Source organism: Pseudorca crassidens, chromosome 2 (assembly GCF_039906515.1).
Source record: "Pseudorca crassidens isolate mPseCra1 chromosome 2, mPseCra1.hap1, whole genome shotgun sequence".
Lineage (NCBI taxonomy): Eukaryota > Metazoa > Chordata > Mammalia > Artiodactyla > Delphinidae > Pseudorca > Pseudorca crassidens.
In genome coordinates, this window is record NC_090297.1 from 134224822 (window position 1) to 134236972 (window position 12151).

The 12151-nt window shown below is 42.0% G+C and overlaps 1 protein-coding gene across 4 annotated transcripts in view; it reads right to left on the reverse strand.

Moving 5' to 3' along the window:
* ABL2 (ABL proto-oncogene 2, non-receptor tyrosine kinase) overlaps nt 1–6287 on the reverse strand; it is a 108555-nt gene extending 102268 nt beyond the window's left edge. For all 4 annotated transcript variants that reach the window (XM_067728763.1, XM_067728759.1, XM_067728761.1 and 1 more), the window contains exon 1: nt 5813–6287. In XM_067728763.1, coding sequence (XP_067584864.1) covers nt 5813–5969 — 157 coding nt within the window. In that variant the 5' untranslated portion in view covers nt 5970–6287. The remainder of the gene's footprint in view (nt 1–5812) is intronic.
* Nucleotides 6288–12151: the final 5864 nt, after the last annotated feature.

Genomic DNA, 12151 nt, shown 5'->3' on the forward strand with positions numbered 1-12151 from the left:
GTTCAACTTCTGTGAAGGAAGAAAAACAACAGTATGAAAAGAGTAAGAAAGACCCATAAGAAAAATAATCCTAAGAAGATAACATTTACCCTCAAGGAAGGCAGGTCTAAGGTGATTTCAGATCCCCAAAATTTCCCTACCTTTTTGCTGCTTTCTGAAAGTCCTTTAATAATCAAGAGTCACTTGAGAGAAAAATAGAGACTTAGACAAAACAGAGACTTAAAATATAAATGCTGGACTTCCCGGGTGGCGCAGGGGTTAAGAATCTGCCTGCCGATGCAGTGAACACGGGTGTGATCCCTGATCCAGGAAGATCCCACATGCCGCGGAGCAACTAAGCCCGTGTGCCACAACTACTGAGCCTGTGCTGGAGAGCCCACGAGCCACAACTACTGAACCCGTGTGCCACAACTACTGAAGCCCACGCGCCTAGAGCCTGTGCTCCGCAACAAGAGAAGCCACCGCAGTGAAAAGCCTGCACACCGCAATGAAGAGTAGCCCCCGCTCACCGCAACTAGAGAAAGCCCATGCACAGAAAGGAAGACCCAACGCAGCCAAAAATAAATTAATTAATTTTATATATATATATATATAAATACTAAGACAATTCTACACTTTAGCATGCTATCGTGATGACAATAGCAGCGTCTGAGTTAGTTTACAAAACATTTTCACATTAGACCCACGTAATCTTGACAACCATCTTGAGGTAAATAACAATGACAACAACAAAACTACATTTACTGAGCACTTAGAGCCTTACAAAATTTTATCATTTAATTCAACAACCTGCTGAGGTTGGAGTTGTAAACCACTTACTAATGTCAGACACAAGGCAGGATCTGAACCCAATTCTATCTAATTTTAAAACCCATCTTCTTGGGACTTCCCTGGTGGCACAGTGGTTAAGACTCCACGCTCCCAGTGCAGGAGCCCTGGGTTCGCTCCTTGGTCAGGGAACTAGATCCCACATGCATGCCACAACTGAGAGTTCACATACCACAACTAAGGAGCCTGCCTGCCGCAACTAAGACCCAATGCAACCAAATAAAAATATTTTTAATGCATTTTTAAAAATAAAATAAAATAAAACCCATGTTCTCTAAATCTCTACACTATGGCAAGATTTGGAGACAAAGGCTTGAGTTTTCAGGCCCATAACTTAACAGCTGTATGCCCTTGGGAAGTCACTTAATTCTCTTAACTCTTCATCTATAAGATGGGAAGATTAGTATCTGTCCCCACCTATTTCAGAGTACAGCTGACCCTTGAACAACTAGGAGGTTGGGGCACCGACGCTCCACGAAGTCGAAAATCCTCTTATAACTTTACAGGTGGTCCTCCATATCCAGGTTTGGCATCCCTGGATTCAACCAACTGCGATAAAACTATAGTACATATTTATTGAAAAAAATCTGCCTGTAAGTGGACCCTGAAAGTTCAAACCCATGTTGTTCAAGGGCCAACTGTAATTGTAAAGATCAAATAAGATAAAGGACATAAAAGGTGTTCATAAACTCAAAAAAAAACTACACAAATGTCATCATTACTGATTTTGACAGAGAGAGTAAAGAGAAAAAAAATGATATAGTATAGTAATTGCAAGGGGAAAAGATGCTGGTTTTTCTTTTTAAAGCAAGTTGAAGACCCTTAAGGAGAAACTTCAGACTTCAAAATTTACCTGGGACCTTACTGTCAATTGGGCTGTGATAAAAGAATCTGTACCACAAATTATTTTGTCACTTTTCTAAAAATACAGACACACCCAGATACCTGTAACTTACACAGATTTGGAGGTTAGCAAAAACCTAACAGCTGATTTCTTTTTAAAAGTCTGGTTCTCATAAGAATCAGTAGCCACTATACTAGGTCACCATAATTAAAATTCCCTTGCAACGGCCTTCCTGTTCTTTTCTACAGTATCATTTTCAACCTGTGGTGCCGACATCTTTCATTCTGCAAAGACTAAAACATGAACTACAAATCCTAAATAAAGAAATCAGACCACTTAAACTGATGAGTTTAAGGGAAAAGTTTTATTACTCAAAACGTCACAATTTAAGGTTAATTTTTAATAGCATTTACAGCAAATGAGTGAGAGAAAGAAGTAAAGTTGAAGTGAAATCACTCAACTGTTGTAATGTATGTCAGATATTAAAAAGACAAGGAGGTATTCAACCCTAGATTACTAGTCACAAAACATCAGCTCACCAAAAAGGTTCAACAGCAGATTTCAGAAAAATCACACAGCACTCACCTCTTTCATACCAAAAAACAGCCCAATTATTTTTATTCCTTCTAAATTACATTCACAAAAGGCATTTTTGGCAAAGCAAATTATTATAACAACTTACATATTAATAAAAAAACATCATTCCCATTTTCAATGAGAAAACACCATTTCTTTTATCTACAGAAGAAAAATCACGGACTCTGATAAACCCATTTCTGTAACGTACATACATTTTTACTGACTACATACAATATTTAATCTATATTTAAACCTACATGTAAACTCAACAGTCAAACCTAACTTTCGTATATGAAATTATGTGCTAATACCTCAATACTGAAACTCAAGACAGTGACTCGTACACTAGTTGCCAGGTTTTTTGTGTAAATGTCAAACAACAGGTCCACTGAGAAGCTTTTGAATCTAATTGAATTTATTCATTCAAACCAGAATTTATCATGTGTTTCTAAGCAGTGGTTCTCATCTAGGGGCAATCTAGCAATGTCTGAAAACATTTATGGTTGTTACAACTGGGGGGGAGGCGGTGAGGTAGTTTGCCAGAAAGGGGTGCTACTGGCATCTAGTGAGCAGAGGCCAAGGATGCTGCTAAACATCTTACAAAGTATAGGACAGACCCCCACAACAAAGAACGACCCACCCCAAAATGGCAATAACTGCCAAGGTTGAGAAACTCTGAGCTATAGAAGTTTATAAACACCCATCTGTCTAAAAACAGTACTCACTTAACCTTTGTTTCCTATATTATTTGCCAATTCTATTCTTTACATACTAGTCTTTGGCAACAAACTTACCCTATTCCCATCCTTTCAATCAGCTTCTAACTTCCAAACTTGTCAATACAGCCAATTTCAAAACTTATTATCTTTGACTCATCCCTATTTTTAATTGTAGTAGTTGTTGTAGTAGTAATGGCCGGGGCCAACACATATTTAGCCCTTACTACATGCCAGGCACTATCCTAAGTGCCTTGTACATATTAACTCATTAATTTAGGTACTATTATTACCGGGTATTCTTATTATCCCCATTTTACAAATGAAGAATCCAAGGCACAAAAAGGTTAAATAACTTGTCCAGGGTCACAAAGATAATAAGCAGTCAAGCCAGGTTTCAAATCCAGGCAGAATGCCTAAGTATTCCAAAGTCGTCCTTTCTTCTTTCATCCTCTAAACCAAATCATAAAATCCTTAAGTTCCACAAGGACAGGGACCTTGTTATACTCACAGCAACATCCCCAGGGCCCAGTACATAATAGGTGCTCAAAAAACTTTTCTTTGTTGAATGCATGAAATATCCCTCAAACTCACCCCACCTGTTTCCATTGCCTCCACTCAAGGCTAAGGCTTTCAGCACCTCACACTTGGCTTTCTTTACATAGCCTATAAACTAACCAATCAGGTAAATGGATATAAACTCCTCTGCCACATTTTCAATAACCCAGCCCATAACCCAACGTATTCAAAGTTTTCTTCCCACTGCTTCTCAATTATCAGTAGAATCATAACATCTTAAGAGTCAGATGGTACCTTAGAGATCATCCAATCCAACATTTAACAGATAAAGAAACCCAAAGATGTTAAGTGACTAAATCACCCAGCCAGGTGGAGCCAAGACCAGAACTTGATTCTTGCAATTTCTGCTCTAGGATTCACTCCTAGAGGATTTGCTTAACTCATGACAGATGTGTCTCCTCACTAGTCCATCAACAAATTACATTCATTTCAATTGTTCACACTTGTTTCTCCTGCACAGCCTGCCCTCTTTTTCTTGCTCCATAGATCCAAATCCTATTCATCCTTCAAAATCTCCTCCTATTCCATTCTTCATGACCTCCTCCCTCTCAGAAAATCTTACATCCTGAATAGATGCTAGAGGAAGAGGATCACCATTACTGGGCCAAGTTTAATACATAACTAACACGTCCCACAAAGCAAAGCTACTTGGATCATTTCTTCCCTGAAAACTATTCACCCATTCTTTGCTATGTTTCTGGAAGTGATTTCGATACAGACTAACTTATATGGCACCTTCATAAAATGTTTATATACCTGGAAGAGAAGCTCACTCACATCTTTTAGAGTAGACACGTAACTCCTGAATGGCCCAAATCACCTATACCTCTTCCATTAGGAAACTCAGGTTGTTCACAAAGTCCAAACCCAGAACTCTGATACAACTCACCCAGCAGCCACAGCTTCTAAGGTTCATCTCTTTCTCTGTATACTATCATTTGTCTTAACTTCCTCCAAAACTCCATTTCCGAGGAATAGTTCACACTTCTTTTCCTTCCTCGTCTTCCCTACACTACACAGTATAGAATACCCTCCTTTATCTTTTATTATTTTCCATATGGCTCTTCAGTGAAAGTCCAGTTTGCTACCTCTCATCCAACCTCAACTAGCCAGTCCTTTATACAGAAGTCACATCTATCTCTTCAGCCTCTCTCAGGTCTTAGGGTATCTCAACTCCATGAAGGTTAATTTTGGTTTTTTTCCCCCTGCTCCATTCTTCCTTCCTCTAGACAAGTGGCCTCAAAAGTGGTGTGGGTGCAGCTCAGAGGAAGTGCAAAAGGATCCACTGGGCTGCTGGAAAAAATTTATTACAACTCTTGTTATATTTATTTTTTCATCTCATCCTTTCTTAAATTCTGTTTCTGTGTACATTTCTAAGTTACCCATTAGTACAGTAATAAAGATACATAAATTCTTGGAGTACGTGATCACAAGTCTGGAGACAACTGTTTTAAAAATACCTTGATAATGAGGACAAAGTAATAGGTTCCAGACCATATAGAGGATGTAAATATGTATGTGTGTGTGTGTGTGTGTATATATATATATATATATATATATATATATGCACACCTGGTAGGAAAAAAAACTCTTGTTTGTATCCAAAGTCCTAACGATGCCCACCAACCTCTAACCCCTGCCAGCCATCTCAGAAATGTGTCCTACTCAAAAGAGCAGCACAGAGGATGGTTTGGCAAAGCCCTTCATTTCCAGTTTGGAAAAAAAAAAAAAAAGAAATTCAAAGTGCTAAGATACTACCCTTATCTTTCCCGTAGAAGGGTATTTCAGGACACTTCACTATCCTGACACTGCTCATTGCCTGATTTATACGTATATACTTCAAAGGCCACTACCTGCTGAGATTCAGTTCCTATTTCCCAGTCCCTCGAGGCACAACTCATGCTCCCTTCGCTAACGACCGATTTCTACTAACACCTGGACTGAGCTCACACCTCCCTTCATCCTTCTCTCCCCTGAGGACACTATCCACCGTCTTCCCCGAGCCCCACAGTCGCGTCCCAGTGCAGAAGACAGTCCATCCAAGGTCCCTAAGACCACTTCTCTTTCCTCCTCCGCCCCCGGGAGCTGCCAGCCAGGCTGGAGACGGGAGGGGGGGAGGGGTGTGACTGGCCCAGATGGCAGCAGATTCCGCCCCCACTCTTGGGCACCCCTCGACCCCCTAGAGCTGCCTGTCTGCCTCCCACCCCGCCTCAACCCCACCTCCGGCCTTCCCCACGCCCTCACGCCGGCTCCCGGACACACTCACCGTGCTGGGTGAAGATATTGAAGCCGGCCTCTGCGGTGCGCCCCGCCAGGTCCCGCCTGCGGCTGGAGGGCCTGGCTGCGCTGCTGCCCCGGATCCCGCGGGGTTGCGACTGCTGAAGCCCCGGAGCCTCCCCGACGCGGCCCACCTGCTGCCCCATCCCTGCACTTGCGTACTCCCGCGCCCCCGCCGACCCGTGGTCACATTCCTCCTCGGCTCCGGCCTCGGGCTCCAGGCGCTTGCTCTGGCCTCTCCTTCCCAGTCGAGGCCCCGGCCCTGAGCGGTCCGGCCACCGGCGTCTCCCCACCCGACTCCTCACAGCAGCCGCTGCGCTGCCTCTCGACGCCTCACAGATTCTCCTTTTCCCTCCCCATTCCGCGGCTCCGCGCCCTCAACGCTGCCGCCGCCGCCATCTTTAAACCACCGAGCACTAGGAGAGCGTGGGACAGAGCGTCTCCCGCCCCCCACCCGACCAGTCACCTCCGCTACTCGGAGGGAGGGCTTCCCGGCGGCCCGGCCCCGCCCCGCCCCGCCCCGCCCCGCCCCGGCCCCGGCTAGTCCGCGCGCTCCCTTCTCCTTGGAGGGTGGGTTCGCCCCCGTCCCCCGCAGCCCCCGTACCTACCTCACTGGCACGCCTACCGCTGCTTCAGGTCTTTCGGCCCTTCGGTTCGTTCGCGGCACCTCGGCCTCCCACATCCGAATCCGCCTTAGCCACCTCCTCCCACGTTCGTTTCTACATGCTACCGCCTTTTTTAGAGTTGGTCAGTCTAGAGCCTTCCCTGTCCCACCTCCACCTGTCAAATCAATCAGTCGCGCTGAGCGCCCCAGGTGCACAGCTCGCTCTTTAGCAGGCACAGTTGGGACAGAAAAGCACGAGGCGTTTGGTGCTTGCCATCCAGGTGAGGCTCCCTAAAATGCCCGGGAGAATTCCTTTAAATACCCTCGTCACCAAGCCGACCTACTGTCAAAAGTAAATGATATAAAATTTACATGAAGATAATAAAAAGGTACATTATTTCATTGTAATTTTTTGAAACTATTTCATAATGTTAAGTTGCACTCCCCTCGGTTGTCTGCACTCTACAGTCTCATTGGAGAAGCAGTTATGACCCTGTTCCTCCTATCGTATTACTATGAATTCCTCTTGAACTCCTTTACCGTGTAACCACGTGTGTTTCTGTTACCCTTATATTGCTTGACAGTAAAGCTAATCTTCCTACCGGCATGCTTTATATATAGTGCACGTGGTCAGGTCTCCTTTGATGACAAAGCAGAAAAATAAAACTACCTTTGACCCTGTTTCTGAATGAGAACTTTAACTTATGTTGTCTAAAGACAGTGACTCAGGCAGAAATGTTTTTAATGCGCGCACACATACATATACATGTATAAATATTCACTTATCATCTCCCCCCTACTGAGCATTCTTGCATGTTAATATTGATCCAGTTTTTTACATTCTCAAAGAACTTGATAATTATTCTTTAGCTATTCATTTAGCTTCCCTATTTCCTTTAGAAAAAGCATCAACTATTGGAGGTACCACACTGAAAATTTGCTTTAAAGCAGAGGATGTGGGAGCCATTGCAAAGAAGCAACGAAACAACCATTGGGAAGATAAATTTCAGGGAAAAAGGTGGATACAGCTCTCCTTTACATGTCTTTCATAGAACCGGGCTGACCTTAGATGAACCATTAATACTCACTACTATAAAAGTCCTCTGAAATTATTCCGTTGCCATCCAGGGTATGACCAGAAATAACTGAAATTGCCCACCAGATGGGAACAGAAACACTATGCTTTAGCACTGGATACAATATGAATTTTCCATTTGGTCAAAGTTTTCCTGTGTTTAAATACTTTGTCTTTTCCTTTTAATTCCTGAAGTGTTGCAACTACTGAAAAAAAAAATCATTGACAAGGGATAAGGGTGGTCATAGAGCCATGATTTGGTTTGTTGTTTGATTTTTATTATCTGAGAGAATTTAATTTGGGGGATAATGGTCTGGCTTCTCTAATTCTTTCATAGTATGTAATGGGTAAGTGTAGTATAGTGCGGTGGTTAAGGGAGGCACTTAAGTGCTTGAGGTCAAAACTGGGCTCAATATTCGTTTGCTCTTAGACAAATATTTAACCTCTTTGTGCATCAGTTCTTCATCTGTGAAGTGATGATGATAGCAACAGTACCTACCTCACAGGGCTGTTGTGAGAATTAAATTGGTTAATATACATAAAGCACTTAAAACAGTATTTGAGGGCTTCCCTGGTGGCACAGTGATTGAGAGTCCGCCTGCCGATGCAGGGGACACGGGTTCGTGCCCCGGTCCAGGAAGATCCCACATGCTTGCGTACCGCAAAAAAAAAAAAAAAAAAAAAAAAAAAAAAACAGTATTTGGCATATAAAAAGTGTCATACAAGCACTTACTATTAGTACAAAAAATGTAATGTTTTCAGAAATCCATCAACTTTTCCAGGCCTAATTTTTTTCAAGTGGTATATGCTTAGATAATAAAACAAAGTCTACAGTATTTATTCATGTGAGCCCCTATCCACCACCTGCCACCTTTATTTAACTAAAAACAAAAACACCAATCAACCAATAAAAACAGGTGGAATCATATATCACTTTATTAGTCATTCCTACCTGGTCATCACCAGTTACCTGCACATGTGAACTATTGCATGTGAAATATTACCTTTGTTTAGCATATGAATATTCCTCTACCAGAGAGTCTTAAGATCCTGCCTAGACTGAAGCAAATATCTTGTAAGTGGAGATGTTTTTCAAAGTGAAATGGGAATTTTCAGAATTGGGGGTGGGGGTGTTGAAAGACCAGGGAGAAACCTACTTACTTAGGTGCAGGACACTATTTCATCTCAATGTAACCAAGCCCAAGTGACTCACCTGAGAATTACAATTAAACATTTAAAACGATTAAAACATTTAAAACAATCCCAAGTAGTATTAGCTCAAGCTGAAATGAGGGCAGCTGTGAACTCCAGGCAGGTGCAGAAACCAGATGAAAAACAGGAGCAGGGATGGTACACAGTAGCACAGGGACAGCCTCACCCGAGCAGTGGCCAGGGGACGGCCCCAAAAATCAAACCCATCGTCAACACCAACAAGGCACAATGAAGACATAGATGCTCATCATCTTTACCTTCCCTATAATCGGAGTAATACCACTATTTCCAGAAGCAGGGAACTGGTAAGCAATGCTTCACTGGTCCCTGTCTTTACCCATCTGGATTTCCAGGCTATTGCCACATCCTTACATTTTCTCCCATATTAGTCAATATTTCTTTCTCTCTGTCTATATGGATACAGTGTTCATTTAGACTCAGATCATCTCTCTGCTGGATTCTCCTGCTGCTACCCTTTTCTTTCTAGGTTCCTCACCAAGCAATTCACTAAAAGAAAAATACTTCTTCCTCTCATTGCTTTGATTGTGCTTCCCCTCCCCTTCATCATGTACAATGTCTAAATTTTTCACCTGATGTTTCAAAATTATTTTCCAGGATACACTGGATTATAATTGCCTAATGTTCATCAGCTCCTGTTCCTCAAATACCCACCCCTTCTATAGCAGGCATATATGTTTTATCCAATAGGCCTATTTCTAGGATGTCTTCCTTTTAACTCTGACTTTTGCAATACTCAGATTCTCCCCAGTATGGTGCCCAAATGACTCCCTTTACAGTGTTCAGGGTTCTACTCAGATCCTGCCTCCCTCTTAGGAAAATCTCAGACTTATCCATAGAGACATAATAGTTTCCCTGTACTCTACTTGGCCCCTACCTAAAATAACCACAGCTGGTTAACAATTATTTGCCTATAAAAGTCAATTACCTCCCTCTACATCCCCCAAATGTGTTTAATTTTGACATACGGCTCAATGTCATAGGGTTAGAAAGAACCTTAGAGGTCATCTAGGATAATCTTCTGGAATTCCCTGTACAATAACTCCAGTGAGGGAGCCCATTTATTTTGAAGAGTTCTAATTGTCAGAAAGTTCTTCTTAAAGGTAAACTGACACATGCCACCCTGAAACTTCCATCTGTTTCACCCCTGGTCCTAGTTCCACCCAGTAGCTACACAGAATAAATTTCACTTTTCTTCTACACAACAGCCCTTCAAATATTTGGGAGCTGTCATGTTTCTCAAAATCTTTTCTTTTACCTATATAATGCATATGTTTGTATAGTTATGTTAATCTCTGTCTATATTACCTACATGGGCTCAAAATATTTGTGTAGATAAATTGGAAGAAAAATGTAATTTCATATGTAGCATTTTTCTTCTTTTTTTAGTTTTATTTATTTTTATTTATTTATTTTTTTAACTCAACGTTTTATTCTATGGTACAAGTACAGAATTTTTTGCAGTACGCAGGCCTCTCACCGCTGTGGCCTCTCCCGTTGTGGAGCACAGGGTCCGCACGCGCAGGCTCAGCAGCCATGGCTCACAGGCCCAGCCGCTCCGCGGCATGTGGGATCCTCCCAGACCGGGGCACGAACCCGCATCCCCTGCATCGGCAGGCAGAGTCTCAACAACTACGCCACCAAGGAAGCCCCAGAAATTTTTTACTGAGGGAGGAATGCATTGAATTCTATACCTGTTAATCTTTATTTTGTTCTTATTATCCTTTCTATTTTATATATTTATATAAAACAGAGAAACTTTTAAACTAGTCATCAGTTATTGAGACTGCTTTGTGGTTTCACAGTTTTCACAAAACTTATACCATTTTATGGGCCAGCACATATCCAGTAATGTCCCTGGGCTTTGTATGCTTGTCTTCTCCTTGTTAGGTTTATTCCCAGCAATAGGATTACCTGTATCCAGAATGCCAATTGAAACACCAAAGATGGACATCATGACAATCAGTAACACCGCAGTCTTACAAAATGGAACAAGATAAAGACCAATTGTGGTAGCGAACATTGACACCCCCAAAAGAAGAAAATGATTCATATTGTCAAAAAGAACTCCACCAATCACAGAGCCACCCAAATATCCAGAGTCACGGCCCACAAAAATCAGAGGAAGACTGCTGATACTGCGATTCACATTTGTTGCCAAATCTTGAAATGTGGGTCCCAGTATAGCGACACTCATTCCCTTTTCACTGTGATGATTGTTTCCTTTGCTGTGCGGAAGCTTTTTAGTTTGATGTAGTTGCACTTGTTTATTTTTGTTCTTGTTGCCTGTGCTTTTGGTGTCATATCCATGAAATCGTTGCCAAGACCAATGTCATGAAGCTTACCACATTTTGCAATCATGTGTGCTATTCTGCTAGTGTTGGAGGGTCTCCCGCAGAAGCGGGGTGGCCGTGGCTCACCGCGGGGACAAGGACACTGGCTGCAGAAACCCTGGGAGGCACTCCCTGGCGTGAGCCCTCCCAGAGTCTGCCATCAACCCCCCAAAGGGCCTGTAGGCTCCAGTGCTGGGTCACCCCAGGCCAACCAACCCTTTTTTTAGTTTTATTGAGATTTAACTGACATATAACATTGTTTAAGGTGTACAGTGCCTTGATTTGATACACTTATATACTGCAAAATTATTACTGCCATAGAGTTAGCGAATACCTCTAGCAGGCGCATAATTACCATTTCTTTTTATGGTAAGAACATTTAAGATCTATTCTCTTAGCAGCTTTCAAGTATGTAATACAGTATTATTAACTATAATCACTATGCTGTACATTAGAGCCCCAGAATTTATTCATCTTGTAACTGGAAGTTTGTATCATTTGACCAATACCAATCCTCCTCCCCCTCAGCCCCTACTAACCATCTTTCTAGTCTACGTTTTTATGAGTTCGGCTTTTTAAGATTCCACATATAAACGAAATCATACAAGTAGTCTTCTTTCTCTGTCTGATTTATTTCACTTAACACAAATGTTGTTACAAATGGCAAGATTCCCTTCTTTTTCACGAATAAAATTCTGTTGTATATACAGGCAAACCGCATTTTATTGCACTTTGCTTTATTGAGCTTCACAGATTTTGCATTTTTTAACAAATTGAAGGTTTGTGGCAACCCTACATCACACAAGTCAGTTGGCACCATTTTTCCAACAGTGTTTGCTCACTTTGTGTCTCTGTAGCACATTTTGGTAATTCTGGCAACATTTCAATCTTTTTCACTATTATTTTCATTATTATTATATTTGTTATGGTGATCTCCAGTTAGTGATCTTTTTTTTAATAAATTTATTTATTTTATCTATTTTATTATTTTTGGCTGCTTTCGGTCTTCGCTGCTGCATGCAGGCTTTCTCTAGTTGCGGCGAGCGGGGGCTACTCTTCATTGTAGTGCACGGGCTTCTCTGTTGT